The sequence below is a fragment of the Lathamus discolor genome, chromosome 3 (assembly GCF_037157495.1).
Source record: "Lathamus discolor isolate bLatDis1 chromosome 3, bLatDis1.hap1, whole genome shotgun sequence".
NCBI classification, from domain to species: domain Eukaryota; kingdom Metazoa; phylum Chordata; class Aves; order Psittaciformes; family Psittacidae; genus Lathamus; species Lathamus discolor.
In genome coordinates this window covers 81342143-81356274 of record NC_088886.1, presented here as the reverse complement: position 1 = coordinate 81356274, position 14132 = coordinate 81342143, and the positions used below count along the sequence as shown (strand labels likewise).

General features: G+C 40.1%; 1 protein-coding gene across 2 annotated transcripts in view; it reads left to right on the top strand.

The window, feature by feature from the left end:
• Window positions 1–14132, top strand: part of ALS2 (alsin Rho guanine nucleotide exchange factor ALS2) — a 45400-nt gene that overhangs the window by 24553 nt on the left and 6715 nt on the right. For both annotated transcript variants that reach the window (XM_065670067.1, XM_065670068.1), the window contains exons 14-28: window positions 584–715; window positions 939–1067; window positions 1442–1512; window positions 1887–1953; window positions 2242–2444; window positions 2590–2655; window positions 4410–4508; window positions 5128–5292; window positions 7446–7557; window positions 7855–7932; window positions 8051–8184; window positions 10262–10429; window positions 10702–10819; window positions 11270–11427; window positions 12146–12268. In XM_065670067.1, coding sequence (XP_065526139.1) covers window positions 584–715; window positions 939–1067; window positions 1442–1512; window positions 1887–1953; window positions 2242–2444; window positions 2590–2655; window positions 4410–4508; window positions 5128–5292; window positions 7446–7557; window positions 7855–7932; window positions 8051–8184; window positions 10262–10429; window positions 10702–10819; window positions 11270–11427; window positions 12146–12268 — 1823 coding nt within the window. The remainder of the gene's footprint in view (window positions 1–583; window positions 716–938; window positions 1068–1441; window positions 1513–1886; window positions 1954–2241; window positions 2445–2589; window positions 2656–4409; window positions 4509–5127; window positions 5293–7445; window positions 7558–7854; window positions 7933–8050; window positions 8185–10261; window positions 10430–10701; window positions 10820–11269; window positions 11428–12145; window positions 12269–14132) is intronic.

Genomic DNA, 14132 nt, shown 5'->3' with positions numbered 1-14132 from the left:
GTAGATGCTTGTTACCCTGCCAGAACTTGTGTGCCTGAGCCTAATTGCAAATATATTGTTTTGATGTTTGCCTGTTGCTTTTCAGTTCCATCTGGCATTTTTACTGTAGCTGCCCTTGGCTGTAATGCTTTACTAAAAATACCACATATATGTTAGGTAGACTTTTACCACCCATTTAGATGTGTATAATTGCATTAGTTTGAAATAAGAGGTGACTAAAGAGGAACAATAACTACTTGTACATTTATCCCAATATGGTAATTTGAAGTATTACTCCTGTGATTATTAGCCCTACTTCTGCTGCAGCTTGTTAAGCTGCAAGAAGGTAGATCATGTAATTGTATATTAATCATTCTCCTCTTAACATTAATGGCACTTCTGTGAGTTTTAAAATCTCCCAGCAACAGAACATGTGACCAAGAAAATAACTTACCCTCCACCATTACTTTATTAACCACACCAGCTGTCGTACATTTGGTGCTCATTTAATAAAATGAGCAGTTGCACTGCAGTTTGGTTAGTGCTGTTGGTACAGGTATCTAGAAACTGTCTCAGGTCCATCTTACTTTGTTGTGCTCTACAGGCATCTCCAGAATACCAGAAGCTGCAAGATTCTAGCTCTTGTTATGAGAGCCTTGCTGTCCATCTTAACAGAAAAAGGAAAGAAGCAGAATACACACTTGGCTTCTGGAAGACCTTTCCTGGGAAAATGACGGTACAGTGACAACTGCAAGTCCATTAGCAGCTTGAACCTCTTGCTGTGTCTGTTACTGATGCTGCTGTTCCAGTTGCACTTCTCATTTTTCTAATTTGTGTTGCTGTGGTCATGTTGCTTTAAAAAGGCTGGGCCTTTACTATGTAAGACAAATATCACTGACCTTAAGTCATAGTCAGTGAGAAGTAAGCTGCTGTACATTTATTTTTAACCCTGTCTGTAGGATTCCTTGCGAAAGCCAGAGCGTCGCTTAATCTGTGAAAGCAGCAATCGTGGCTTGTCCCTGCAGCATGCGGGCAGATTCTCTGTAAACTGGTTCATCCTCTTTAACGATGCTTTGGTACATGCTCAGGTAAGCCAGCTTATAGCCAGGAACAAAACTTTTTCTCTGTTTCAAATTACATGACACATTTTTCATACAGCAAAGACAAGTTTTTGCACTGTTCACTGTAATGTTGCTTGAACACTTAAAAGCGATATTTTTTTTTTTTTCATGTTTACAAAAAAATTTGAAATTATGCACTATTTCTTTAATGTTTGATTGCTGTTGCCCTGTAGCTGGCATAGTTTCTATTGTCTTTTTCTTGGAGCAAGGTACATGTAAGGAGCCTGTAATGCACGGTTTTCCACAGTCCTCAAAGTAAAATAACTGTTCAAAAAAGTATGGGGCAGGGATAATGGGTCAATACCCAGTGCAGTTTCCATTCTCCTTCTCCTTGCCTGCAGTTCTCAACGCACCATATTTTTCCCTTGTCCACGCTGTGGGTAGAAGCTCTTTCAGAAGAAGCTGGTAATGTGTGAGTATTCTTGCTTGTGATGCTGAAAGTCAGATATCTTGGGAGGGAGGATGAGTGGTTTGTAGGCAGTTATTGTAGGCTGAATGCAGTTATGTCTTCCTCTCTGTCTTATTTCAGAAAACTTACTGTATTTCTGTGTCTTAAAAAAACCCAACAACTTAGTTGTATAAACATCAGAAAGAAAAATGTAGTCAAGAGGGAAGTGAGTAGCCTTGCCTGCTGCTTGTTTTCACAACTGACTTTAATATTGAAGTGAATGCTAGCTGGGGAGGGAGAGGGAAGATACAGTATTCATGCTGTAAGAAAACTGGCTTTTTTCTGCGCAAAATTTCACTAGATTAAAATACTTCACTCTATCCCCCCACCCCATGTAGGAACGGATTGAAGATTACAACACCAGAAGAACAGCTTGTTCTTGTTCCTTCAACACCACAGGAAAAGGTGGGAATAGCTACAAATTTTGTGCACCTTCAGTGATACGAGTGATTATTTTTAATTTCCTACCGTGAAACCAAATGGAGAAATGTATTGCTTAAGTATTCACCAAGAACAAAGTCTTCCTAGAGCTTGGTATGCAGGGTGACTGTATGCCATGCTTGACTGTAGCAGTGCTCCAATTTACAACACTGTACGGAGGAGTGCAAAGGAGATTACTGCAGTTGCTGTAAAGGTGATCAATACAAAGACAGATGTTGGCTAAATCCTGTGATGAAACGCTTTCTGTTTCAGACCAAGTGGCTGAGGGCAATAAGCCAAGCAGTGGATCAGGCCCTTAGAGGGACTTCTGACTTAATTCTATGTGGAGCTGGTGGGAATGTGCCAAGACAGGAGCCTCCTGTTTCTCGCAGTGCCAAATACACTTTCTATAAGGACCCTCGATTTAAGGATGCTGTTTATGATGGGAGATGGCTTTCAGGGAAACCCCATGGCAGGTAAAGGTATTAGAATGTAACAGCTGAAAACAAAATGAGGTGGTTGCTATATTAATAAATAGGCTCACTCACAGAAGTTATTTGGGAAGTGTGAAGCAGACCGATTATCTTATATATCTGTATGGCCCTATTTTTTTTTTTCCAGGGGGATCCTAAAGTGGGCAGATGGAAGAATGTACTCTGGGACTTTCCGGGCTGGGCTGGAGGATGGGTAAGATCCTCTCACTACTTGTGGAGCCAGAGGGCAAGGAACACCTTTTGTAGTAGGAAATAATCAAAACCTCAAAATCAAAAGTTTTTGCACTGAATCATGTTAACACAAATAACCCTTAGTTAATAAGATCTATCTGTATGTTGATATATAGATAATCTCTCACCCAGAGGTATGCTAGTTGTCTTCACAACAGACTCTACTTGTGTGATTAAAAATCATGTTTGTTCATAAAAACTGAAACTAATTGGGGTAATCTGCTGTAAGATGGAGGAAGGAAATGATAAAGCAGCTGAGGAAAAGAATGGGTGGGTGGGTGTAAACTCCTAAGCAGAGGAAGCCAATTGAGAAGTCTGCCATCAACTTTCTGCTGTATAGGTAACTGTTAACTTTGTGTTGCAATGTTCTTTCAAAAGTAATGGTTTTGGGGGTTTATTTTTTATTTTGTTTTTTAATCCATTTAGAAAATGCAAGGCTTTTCATACCCTGTGGTGGTGCATCTTCTTTAATGCTTTCCTTGCTGTATTTCTGGTAGGGCAAGGGTTTAATAATTTAGGAAGGAGACAACAAAATCTTGAATTGAGACTTCAGGGTTTAGGTGCTGAAAAAACACCTAATGAGAGTATGTGATCCTGATGATTAAGGTCACTAGTATAGGGAGTCTGAAAGCAGGATGAACAGAAGTTATAGATGTTTTCCAAGTTACCTAGTGAAACAAATAAGACCCCTTGAAAGTAACTTAATCTATTACACAGCTTTAAAACAATCTATGGATTTCATTGCTAAGAATCTGCTTAAAGTACTATTGAGGCAAAGAGGTTAACTTCTTGCAAAGGCATTTTTATATGAATCTTGTGGGCAGGGTAAAAATGTATGTGGAGTCCTATTGGCTTCCAGACATACTTTCAGAGTATTGAGGTGGAGGGGAAATGGAAATGTGGTCTGGCTGCAGACAGCTATTTAAAATGCACTACAGCTATTGGTATAATGTCAAACTAAAAAACAGCTTTGGTAATTTGTAAATAATAGTGAGTTACAACTAAACCTTGTGATTTTAGGGTTGTTGGAGATGGAAATATCGCAAACAAATCCCCACCAGGAAGAAATGATTGGTATTTAGCTGTAATTGCTAGAATTATCAAATATATTCGTGTTTCAGCATGCATGCTATAGTCTCAACACTTAGTAATGTCTTGTTCAGGATAGATATGCATTCAGGAGAACCTTCATAACTGGATTTTAATCTCCTCAGAGATTACAGTCAATAAATAAATCTCATTCTTAGGCATATTAAATTTGTGAACAATTCTGTGCCACTGTTTGAACATAATTGGAAGTTAGCATCCTTTTTTTTTTTTTTTAACATTTAACATATAGCAGTGTATATTTTCATCTTTCTCTGGAATCAAGCTGTGTTTAAATTATCAGGACCTGAAGAAGACAACAAAGGTAGAAGCAGTCTTAGGGTCTGAGAAGACTTGTGGCCTTCAAAAAGCTGAGAGAGAGGGGAATACGTGCAACGTGCCACAGTCAAACAGGAGAAAAGCTGTACAGACTAAATGGATCTAGTGATGCTGGAATTCCTGCTTTCCCTTTAAAAAAAAAAAAGTAATTGCTGTAGTTGAAGAGAAGGGCTAAAAATTACAGAAAGCATTCTGATTTTAGAATAAGTCTGTGATATGCATCAGCTCCTGTTTTTAATGAAGTGTGCTAGCAATTATAACTGCTTATGTTCCATTTCTCTGTGTTGACAGGTATGGTGAATACCAAGTGCCAAACAAAGCCTTGAATAAGGATGACCATTATGTGGGGTACTGGAAGGAAGGCAAAATGTGTGGGCATGGAGTCTACAGGTAACATGTAGCACTTGTGCTGCTGTCATTGCAGAGGGGGAGAGCAGGGCTGATGCTCTGGAGCATGGCTTACCAAGCTTCTGCAGGTAGCTTTGTTACATTTCAGGCTGGTGAATATAGTTAGGTTGGCTTATTTTCTGCTTTGCTTTTGGCAGATTGCTCACAATGCCTACTTGTACAGTGTTCTGTTATTAATATCTAAATACCTACTCTAATGTTGCTATCACCTTTCAAAAATAGAGGAAACTTTCTTCTAAGAGAAATATAACCTCTAATGGTCTTGCCTGTAGTGCAGAGAGTGGCTTTAAAACAACAAAGCATCGAAAGACTTGTATTAAAGGTTCACTTTAATCCCAAATATACTTTTACTAGAGTTCCTACTTGCTGTGTCTGCAGTGGAATTCAAAAGAAATAAGAGAGTCGATTTGTTTTGGGGGAAAAACACGCACACACACGCGCATCTATATATGTATATAAAAAAAAATACAACAAACCCACCCCACCCCAAAAATAACCCAACCAAAAAAAAAAACCAACCCAGAAAACCCAACCAACCAAACCAAAGCCTCACAACAGAAGCAGATTATAAGAATCTTTCTTACTCTGTTTTTCATTATAGCTATGCGACTGGTGAGGTGTATGAAGGGTGCTTTCAGGATAACATGCGTCATGGGCACGGTCTGCTACGCAGCGGGAAGCTGACCTCTTCCTCTCCCAGTATGTTCATTGGGCAGTGGACAATGGATAAGAAGAGTGGTTATGGAGTTTTTGATGATATTACAAGGTAATGCTTCAGTTCCACAAATTCTTGAGACAAGTATGATGTGCACTTGCAAAAAGAGTAGGAAAGGATTTGATCTGTTAGTTGCAGTAGTAGTGTATGTTGTCTTTATTATTTTTCATTTATATTAAGCTTTCTGGGTTGATGACCTAAAAAAACAGGTCTAGAGACTGCTTTTTGGTGCTGCTGCTGGAGTAAATGCAGGGGGTGGGGGGTGTTGTTTTGCTTTGTTTTTTTCTGCCTTGCTTTCCTATCATACTCCTGCCTGAAAACTAGGACTGAATATGGTATCTTATAAAGGCATTTTGTGCAAGTGCTGGAAGTTTTCTGTCATGTGAGGAGTATTCTTCAGTCTCAGGCCTGTAAGACTGGGCTGTTGGTGATCCAGCATACAGGATTGTGTAATGCTTGTACTCAAGGTCTCCACTGACTTACTCTGTCAGTGTAGTGGAGAGAAGGTACTTTATGTCAGGGCAAATTAGTGAAATAATGGTCTCGGAAATAGAATGGCACTAAACGTGTGCACTAAACGAATGCTGTCTGAGCATAGATTCATATAGATCAATATAATTTGGGTTTTTTTAGTCACTAATTTAATGCTGGGTTGTTTTTTTTTCCCTGAAAAGACATCTTTGAGAGCACAAGAAAACTGGCTTTGGCTTAACTGAACTGAGTGCCCACTTAAAAAGCAGAATAGTAGAAAGTCTGGAGGTGAAGGAGGTGTGCGGGTGTGTGTATGTGGGTATTTTCCTGAAACAGAGCTGTTGTAATATATCTAGGTATTTCCTGATGACAGTTTTGCATGTAGTCTTGCTCAGTGGTGTTCTTACACGCTAGTATCAAGATGTCTCCACATAACTTTTAGTCATTTAGTTACCTAGAACAAACTGAAGAGATGGCAGCTTTTCTCACAGAACTCCTCTCACCTCCAGAATTTGTAAGTGGCAGTTCAGGCTGAGGGAGAGTGTGGCATTTGCTTTCTATTCCAGAGTTACTCAAATATGAGCAAGCTGCCGTCCTAATAGTTTTCTTCGTGGTCTCAGTAAAGATTATGTGCATGTTTGTGGCTTAAAGATTCATTTTCTTCATTTCTTTAGCCCATACAAATAAGGAATAAGCTTCAGACACTCTTATGACCTGCTGCCATTGTTACAAAGCAGTCATTTGAGCAAGTGGGATTTCTACTCCTACATTTCCATTGGTAACTGAGTATGCTGCTGCATCTGTCTCTTCAGGAAGCCTTCATGCAGCAGAGACCCCTGTTGCTGGCATGATGACTCAGGCCAGCATTCTGCAAGGTTATGGGTCCAATTACCTGGAAGATACCCCTGAATTCAGATAAACGGCTGGGCTTGCTCTCTTTACAATGACCATAATTTTTCTGGGTATTAGGAGGAAAATGTTGTGTAATAAGCAGGGTATTTTAAATAGTAGTCTGAAAGAAGCTGGTATTTACTCGTGAGCAGTCTTGAATTGTTTAATATTGTGGCATGGCCTTTGTTAGGCTGTTCTGCAGAAACTTTCTACAAAATTGTTTCCTTTCAATTTTTGCACTCTAATATTTCATGTATGACTTTGTAGGTCTACCTCCTATCCCCCAAGTGGAACAGCTTGGTTTCTTTCATTTATTATTCTCAAATTGAGTTGTCTGAGTTTAGGTGAAGAAATCAAAAGCTTTGGTAAAAAGAATGCCTAAAGTAAGCTGCTTGCATCTTTTCAAAGTAACTGTTAAATACATCAGGCAGATGCCTGATGAAGCGTAAGATCCCATTTCATATGCAACTTAAATCTTAGCTGACCTGGTCCAGCTTTATCTAGTAAGTTTCAGTCTTTCTTGTGTGCTGTAGCTACTGCTTAGGTTCCTTTGGATAGGAATTGGGCTTAATGGGGCTTCAGCATTGTTTCAGATCATCAGGAAGAGTTTGGTTGGATGTGAGTAATTTGAAAGTGTATTGGGAAAGGAAGTTCATTATAGTTTGCTTCTGTCAAAGGGTCTTTATTTCCATGAAGCTAGTGAAACTAGATTGACAGATCCGAAGCAAGTGCTGTATTACTCTTCTCTAGTGGTTTCTGTAATGGTCAAATACTGCATTAAAGCCAAAGAAAGGATATAAATGTGCTACTAAGACTATTCTTCCTACTTCATTTTATTTCAGAGGAGAAAAGTATATGGGAATGTGGCAAGATGATGTTTGCCAAGGCAACGGTGTTGTGGTTACTCAGTTTGGACTATATTATGAAGGAGCCTTCAGCATGAACAAAATGATGGTGAGTTGAACACCCATCTGTGCCATAGTGACTTCTCTGAGCGTGGTCACTTCCTGGGGTAGATGAGTGTATGCTAGGCTGTGTGCACCTTCTGTTCCTCTAACCACCTGTTTTCCTGGCTTTTTAAACTGGCTTTATAATCTCTGCTCTGTTTTATCCAGGACTACTTCAGAAACTTCAATGTAAAAAAAAATATTTGCTAAGAATTAGCGACAGGTTTTTCAGTGGATCTTTAGATCTGCAGTCAGGCTGCCTGTTGTAATTACTGCTTTGTGCCCTCTGATTCTCTTTACACAGGGGACTGGAATTCTGCTTTCTGAGGATGATACAATCTATGAGGGGGAATTTTCAGATAACTGGACTCTGAGTGGAAAGGTTGGTGTTACAGTTGTTACTCATAAACTGTTGTCATCGGGATGCGGGGGAAGGTTACTTTGCTCTAAATTTGGTTCCTGATGGATTTCAGTTAATTTTTTTATTATCTTCTCTCAAGGGAACTCTGACCTTGCCAAATGGAGACTATATTGAGGGTCTCTTCAGTGGAGAGTGGGGATCTGGGATAAAAATCACAGGAACCTACTTCAAACCTAGCTTGTATGAGAATGAGAAGGACAAACCTAAAGCATTGTGAGTGTTGAGTAAGAAATAACTTCTTATGGTTCAGTAATACTCTGGAACGTAATTACTGTCTTTTCAAAGGCCGACTAAAAATATTTTTTTCCCAGAGAAACAGATTTTGAAATGTTTTTCCTTTTCCATCTGTCTTTCCTCCTGCTTAGGAAATAAAATAAGAGCAAAATCTTTGGTTTTAATAGCTGTTCTTTCTTTAATTACTACTTGAATATGGAAGTAGCAGCATGAAATTACAGGATAGCAAACATGCTGCTGTTGTCCTGTAGCTGCCTCGGATTAATGATTGTGTTAATTTCTATCTGAACTGCCTGTTAGAACCTGAGTTCACAGGTGCTGCTGACTTCTGAGGCACTGAGAAAAACTAAGTTATATTTGAGTGATTAAGTCAATCACAGCCTCTCTGCCTTCTGCCAATTATTCTCTTGGTAATTAATTTAGTATGTCAATGATGGCAGTGGGTGCACATTGGGTAGAATTAGCAACTACACCTCTTCCAAATAATGCATAAGGTAATAGTAGAGATCAACTGAACTGCAAAAGAGCATTTTAACACCCTGGCAAACATAGTTTTTAGAAGTGTTCCTATAACCATATTTACAGCAACTGCATTAGGTCAATTTGCTTAATTATCCCTGGGAAAGAATCATTTTTGTTTTATTTAAGTCATAACTGAGATCTTTAAATAGAAGAAATATATGTAAATTTAGTGTTACTGCTACCTGGTGGCACTATATACTGGTTTGCAATAGAAGTAATTGTACAGGACTCAATATCTGTGAAGCATAATCTGAAATTTCAGATTAAAATTGGAGACACAACCCTAATGTTTTTACATGGATTACTTCTCAGTGTGCTTCCTGAAGCATTCACTGGTAATTTCTTTTGACAGTGCTGACACCTACAACAGGATGCAAAGTTAAGCAGGCCTCCCTGCTGAACAGAACACTTGCAACCTTAGCAGCTGTCTGCTTTTTACTGCAGTAGGGAGTCTATGAATAAATGTATGTACATATTTGTGAAGATTGCTCATGAAATAAGGGTTTCATCTGCCCTTTTCAGGCTCTCTTGAAGTTGAAAAATCTTCTGGTATAATTTGTGAAAAGGCTTCAGAGCCTACTCTTTCTGCTCTGTGAAATTGGAGAAGTGTGGGGAAATGCCAGTGGTGCTAGTCCTTATCTCAGACATGGTGGAAAAAATATTAAAGGACCCTTGATTTAAACCAAGATGGAAGTGTTAACCCTGACAGCATTTATTTGCTTTAAGGAAGCTTTTCAAAGCCCTAAATTTCATTATATGTCTCAGATACCTGTATTGAGAGAAATAGGTATATATGTAGGGAGAACATGGTTTTCTTTTGGTTATATAGGATCTCTTGAGTGTTGGCTGTCAATGAAAAGATGCCTGAGCTAGTTTTACTCTCTACTAGCACATTCCTCACATGTCACCCAACATCACCTGTAGATACTGCTTTAGGGGCAGAAGCCATTTATCTCTCCTTGTTATTCATCTCTGTAGCTATGCTATTTGTACATTCCAGGATAGTGAGATATCTGGGACATATTTGCAATGTGTCCTTGCTATATGTATGTGTCTGAGCTTTCTGAATGAATACCAGTGAAGATCAGCCCAGTCAAGTGCAGTATCTCCTATTTTGTGGGAAATCAAACCAGTCCTTCTGTGTTCAGCCAGACCATTTCCTGGAAGACTACAAAAAAGAGTTAGACTGACTTCTCTAATGTAAAAAGGTTCAAAGCTGTTCCCACACATAGGTATTAAAAATGTTTTAATCTTATAACATCATAATGCTATATGGATTAGTGTGTGTTAGGAAGGAAAAAAAATTAAGTATAGCTTTTTGTAAAGGTGTTGAAAGTCAACACATTGATTAAATAGGCTCTAGGTTTATTCTTAGTGATAAACTTTGGTTCACAGTAGAGACTGTTAAGTATATCAGCTTTGGTAAAATAGTATGAAATATTAAATTGATGTTAGCCATAGGTGGTTTTCATAGTTGAATGTGTTGTTTCGTGACAACCCAATTTTTAACAGACTTAACTGGCCTTTTCATTAGGCGGAAACTTGGGATTCTGGCAGTGCCTCCTGATGAAAAATGGAAGGCAGTATTTGAAGAATGCTGGAACCAGCTTGGTTGTGAGAGCCCGGGCCAGGGGGACAGATGGAAAGCTTGGGACAACATTGCGGTGGCCCTGACCACCAACCGGCGGCAACACAAAGACAGGTTTGTTCCTGGAGAATAGAGTCAGTGAGACAAAGTATTGAGAGAGAAACTGAAATCATACTCTACTTTAGACTAGAAACTCTTAACTGTAAAAATCCTGTTAAAACAACAACGAATCTTAAACAAAATCAGAACTCTTAATACTCTGTCCTATAAACCCTTTCAGGGACTTGCTGATGTTAAGAATTGGTTCAGTTGTTAAGTTCAAGGCTTTTTTTTCCCTACTGTATGTCTCAAGCTGTACAATGTCTTTGTCCTTTTTATAACTGCAGCCCAGAAATATTGAGCCGTTCACATACTCAGACACTGGAAAGTCTGGAGTTCATTCCACAACACATTGGTGCCTTCACCCTGGAAAAATACGAAAATATAAAAAAGTATTTGATAAAGGTATTGTGACTACCAAATGCACATATAGCTTGTTGCTAAGGAATGATGTTAAGCTCACGTTGTAAAAGACTTTGTAATAGCTTTCCTCAAGTCCTTCCAGGTTTGCTCTTGTAATCCATGTTGTATTCATTCATGTTTGCTCATAACTTCCTAGTTTATTGAATTAAAATCCACAACTAAAATCACAGTATACCTAATGGATACTGCCTTCAAGTCAGTTTCTGCTCAGTTACTGGTTCAATTATACATTGCATCCCAGCAAAGCATCTTGAAATACTTGCTATTTATGGCATGTTAATTTTAATAGTACTGGACAGATGACTGGTCCAAGTAGCAGTGTTAAGATTTTGTACTGTCTTGACTTCCTCTATGAGCTGTATGTAGGTCATACATGAACTTAATAACCTGCATTGACCTATCTGACTGGCCAATTAATATCTTTCATCTCAGGCTTGTGATACTCCTCTCCATCCATTGGGTAAGCTGGTGGAAACACTGGTAGCTGTCTACAGAATGACCTATGTTGGAGTGGGAGCTAATCGGCGATTACTGCAGGAGGCTGTAAGAGAGATAAAGTCCTACCTCAAACGCATCTTCCAACTGGTTAGGTAATGAGACTCTTATTTTCTGGTTGAACTTCTGTTGAATTAGATGTCTCGTAGACTGAAACTGTCTAGTGTTTGTGCAGGCCAAGTATGCCAATATCTGACTCTGTTTTGAGGGTTGCTTATATTCCCTTAACTTTTTTTTGGCTTTTGGAGTCTTCAATATTCTTTTAAAAAATAAAAATTAATATCTCTACCACAGTATATTACATCTCTTGCATTGTACTTCAGATGTTGCTGTGAGAAGCTTGTCTTGAATGTGGATTTCCAATTTGGTATCTTGGGATACCCATGCTGTGAAAAGACAAAGGGTACGGAATAGCAAGGATGAGGACTCAGTGTATTCCATTAAAGTTCTTACAAATGTGGGTGAACAGTGTTCTTATGGAGTGTTTGCTTAGATTTTTGAGAGCAATTACAGCTTTATTTGGGCCCTGCCAATCTGAAAGCAGAAATACTCCAAATTGTTAACTACTGGAAGCATTGTCAGGAGGGAAATGATGTAATGATGTCAAGGTAGGAAAGGTATCTTTGACATCAGAGGGGGTTGGCCTGCCGTGTTTTACTTCCAGGTAGATAGTACTGTACATCTGTTAGCTATGCTGTCTTAGTCCACCATGTATTATTTCAGCTGCTTCTCTCCAATCTTGCCTTTTAATTCTGTGATTGGTGGAAACTTCCTAAAATGAAATCCTATGCTGATCTGTGTATTGCCATTTAGGTTCTTGTTCCCTGATCTTCCGGAAGAGGGCAGCACAATTCCATTTGTGGCGACAGAGACAAAAGGGAGGCGATCATTTTGCAGTGGAAAATCTGACTCGAGATCAGAATCTCCTGAGCCAGGGTATGTGGAGGGGACAAAAAAAAGAAACCCCCCAGGAAAACCCTAACGAAGGCATCATTTTATTTCTGGGGTGGGTTGGTTTTTTTCTTTTTCCTTGGGTAGGGGAAGAAAGATAAGCACATGTTTAACTGATGGATATAAGCAGGTTCTTTTTTTTGTTTTCCTTTGGTTCTGATGACATATCCTGATAGGCAGACTTCCATGTGATGGCTGCAATAAGAATCTCATCCTTGTTCCATGCAATCGTTCTTAACTTAAGCCCAAACTTGCTTTTGTCTGTTGTGGGTAAACAAGATAAGGCTTGGGCCTGGGCTTCTGCAGACTGTGCTGGATACAAGTACTGGTGATAATGCGGGTCCAGTGCACATATACTGCATTGCAAATAGCTGGTCACATTTTGCTCACTCTTGAATCCATCGTTGTCCTGTCCACAGCAGCCTCAGGTGTGGTCAAAACAAGGAAGAGGGATTGGTAGAGATGGCCTTGAGAGAGGCTTCAATGACTCCAATGAGTGCAGGTGGTATTAGTAGGCACTGTGAGTTCAGCTTTCCCTGTTAGGATTACAGCATGGTGCCAAGCTACTGCTGACTTCATGAAGGCTGGACTGCAAGTGTGTGAAGCTAGGTCGGGGAACTGAATGGGGTTTAGGTTATTTTCCAGCTTGTGCTTTGAAGGTCAAGTTATCTGCCAGCAGGATGGGAGATAAATGATTAGCATGAAGATACACACAAAAGTTGAACTATAATATAGTATTCAGCTTTTACATAGAATAGAATCATAGAATCATAGGATAGTTAGGGTTGGAAAGGACCTCAAGATCATCTAGTTCCAACCCCCCTGCCATGGGCAGGGACACCTCACACTAAACCATCCCACACAAGGCTTCATCCAACCTGGCCTTGAACACTGCCAGGGATGGAGCACTCACAACAGAATCACAGAATCACAGAATCCCAAGGGTTGGAAGGGACCTCAAAAGATCATCTAGTCCAACCCCCCTGCAAGAGCAGGGTAACCTACAGTACATCACACAGGAACTTGTCCAGGCGGGCCTTGAATATCTCCAGTGTAGGAGACTCCACAACCCCCCTGGGCAACCTGTTCCAGTGTTCTGTCACTCTTACAGTAAAGAAGTTCTTCCTGATGTTAACGTGGAACTTCCTATGCTCCAGTTTACACCCATTGCCCCTTGTCCTATCACTGGATATCACTGAAAAAAGCCTAGCTCCATCATCCTGACACCTACCCTTTACATATTTGTAAACATTGATGAGGTCACCCCTCAGTCTCCTCTTCTACAAGCTAAAGAGACCCAGCTCCCTCAGCCTCTCCTCATAAGGGAGATGTTCCACTCCCTTAATCATCTTTGTGGCTCTGCGCTGGACTCCTTCAAGCAATTCCCTGTCCTTCTTGAACTGAGGGGCCCAGAACTGGACGCAATATTCCAGATGCGGCCTCACCAAGGCTGAGTAGAGGGGGAGGAGAACCTCTCTTGACCTACTAACCACTCCCTTTCTAATGCACCCTAAGATGCCATTTGCCTTCTTGGCCGCAAGAGCACATTGCTGGCTCATGGTCATCCTCCTATCCACCAGGACCCCCAGGTCCCTTTCCCCTTCTCTACTTTCCAGCAGGTCAACCCCCAACCTGTACTGGTACATGGGGTTGTTCTTCCCCAGATGCAAGACTCTACACTTGCCCTTGTTAAATTTCATCAAGTTTCTCCCCGCCCAACTCTCCAGCCTGTCCAGGTCTCGCTGAATGGCAGCACAGTCCTCTGGTGTGTCAGCCACTCCTCCCAGTTTTGTGTCATCAGCAAACTTGCTGAGGGTGCACTCAGTTCCCTCATCCAGGTCATTGATGA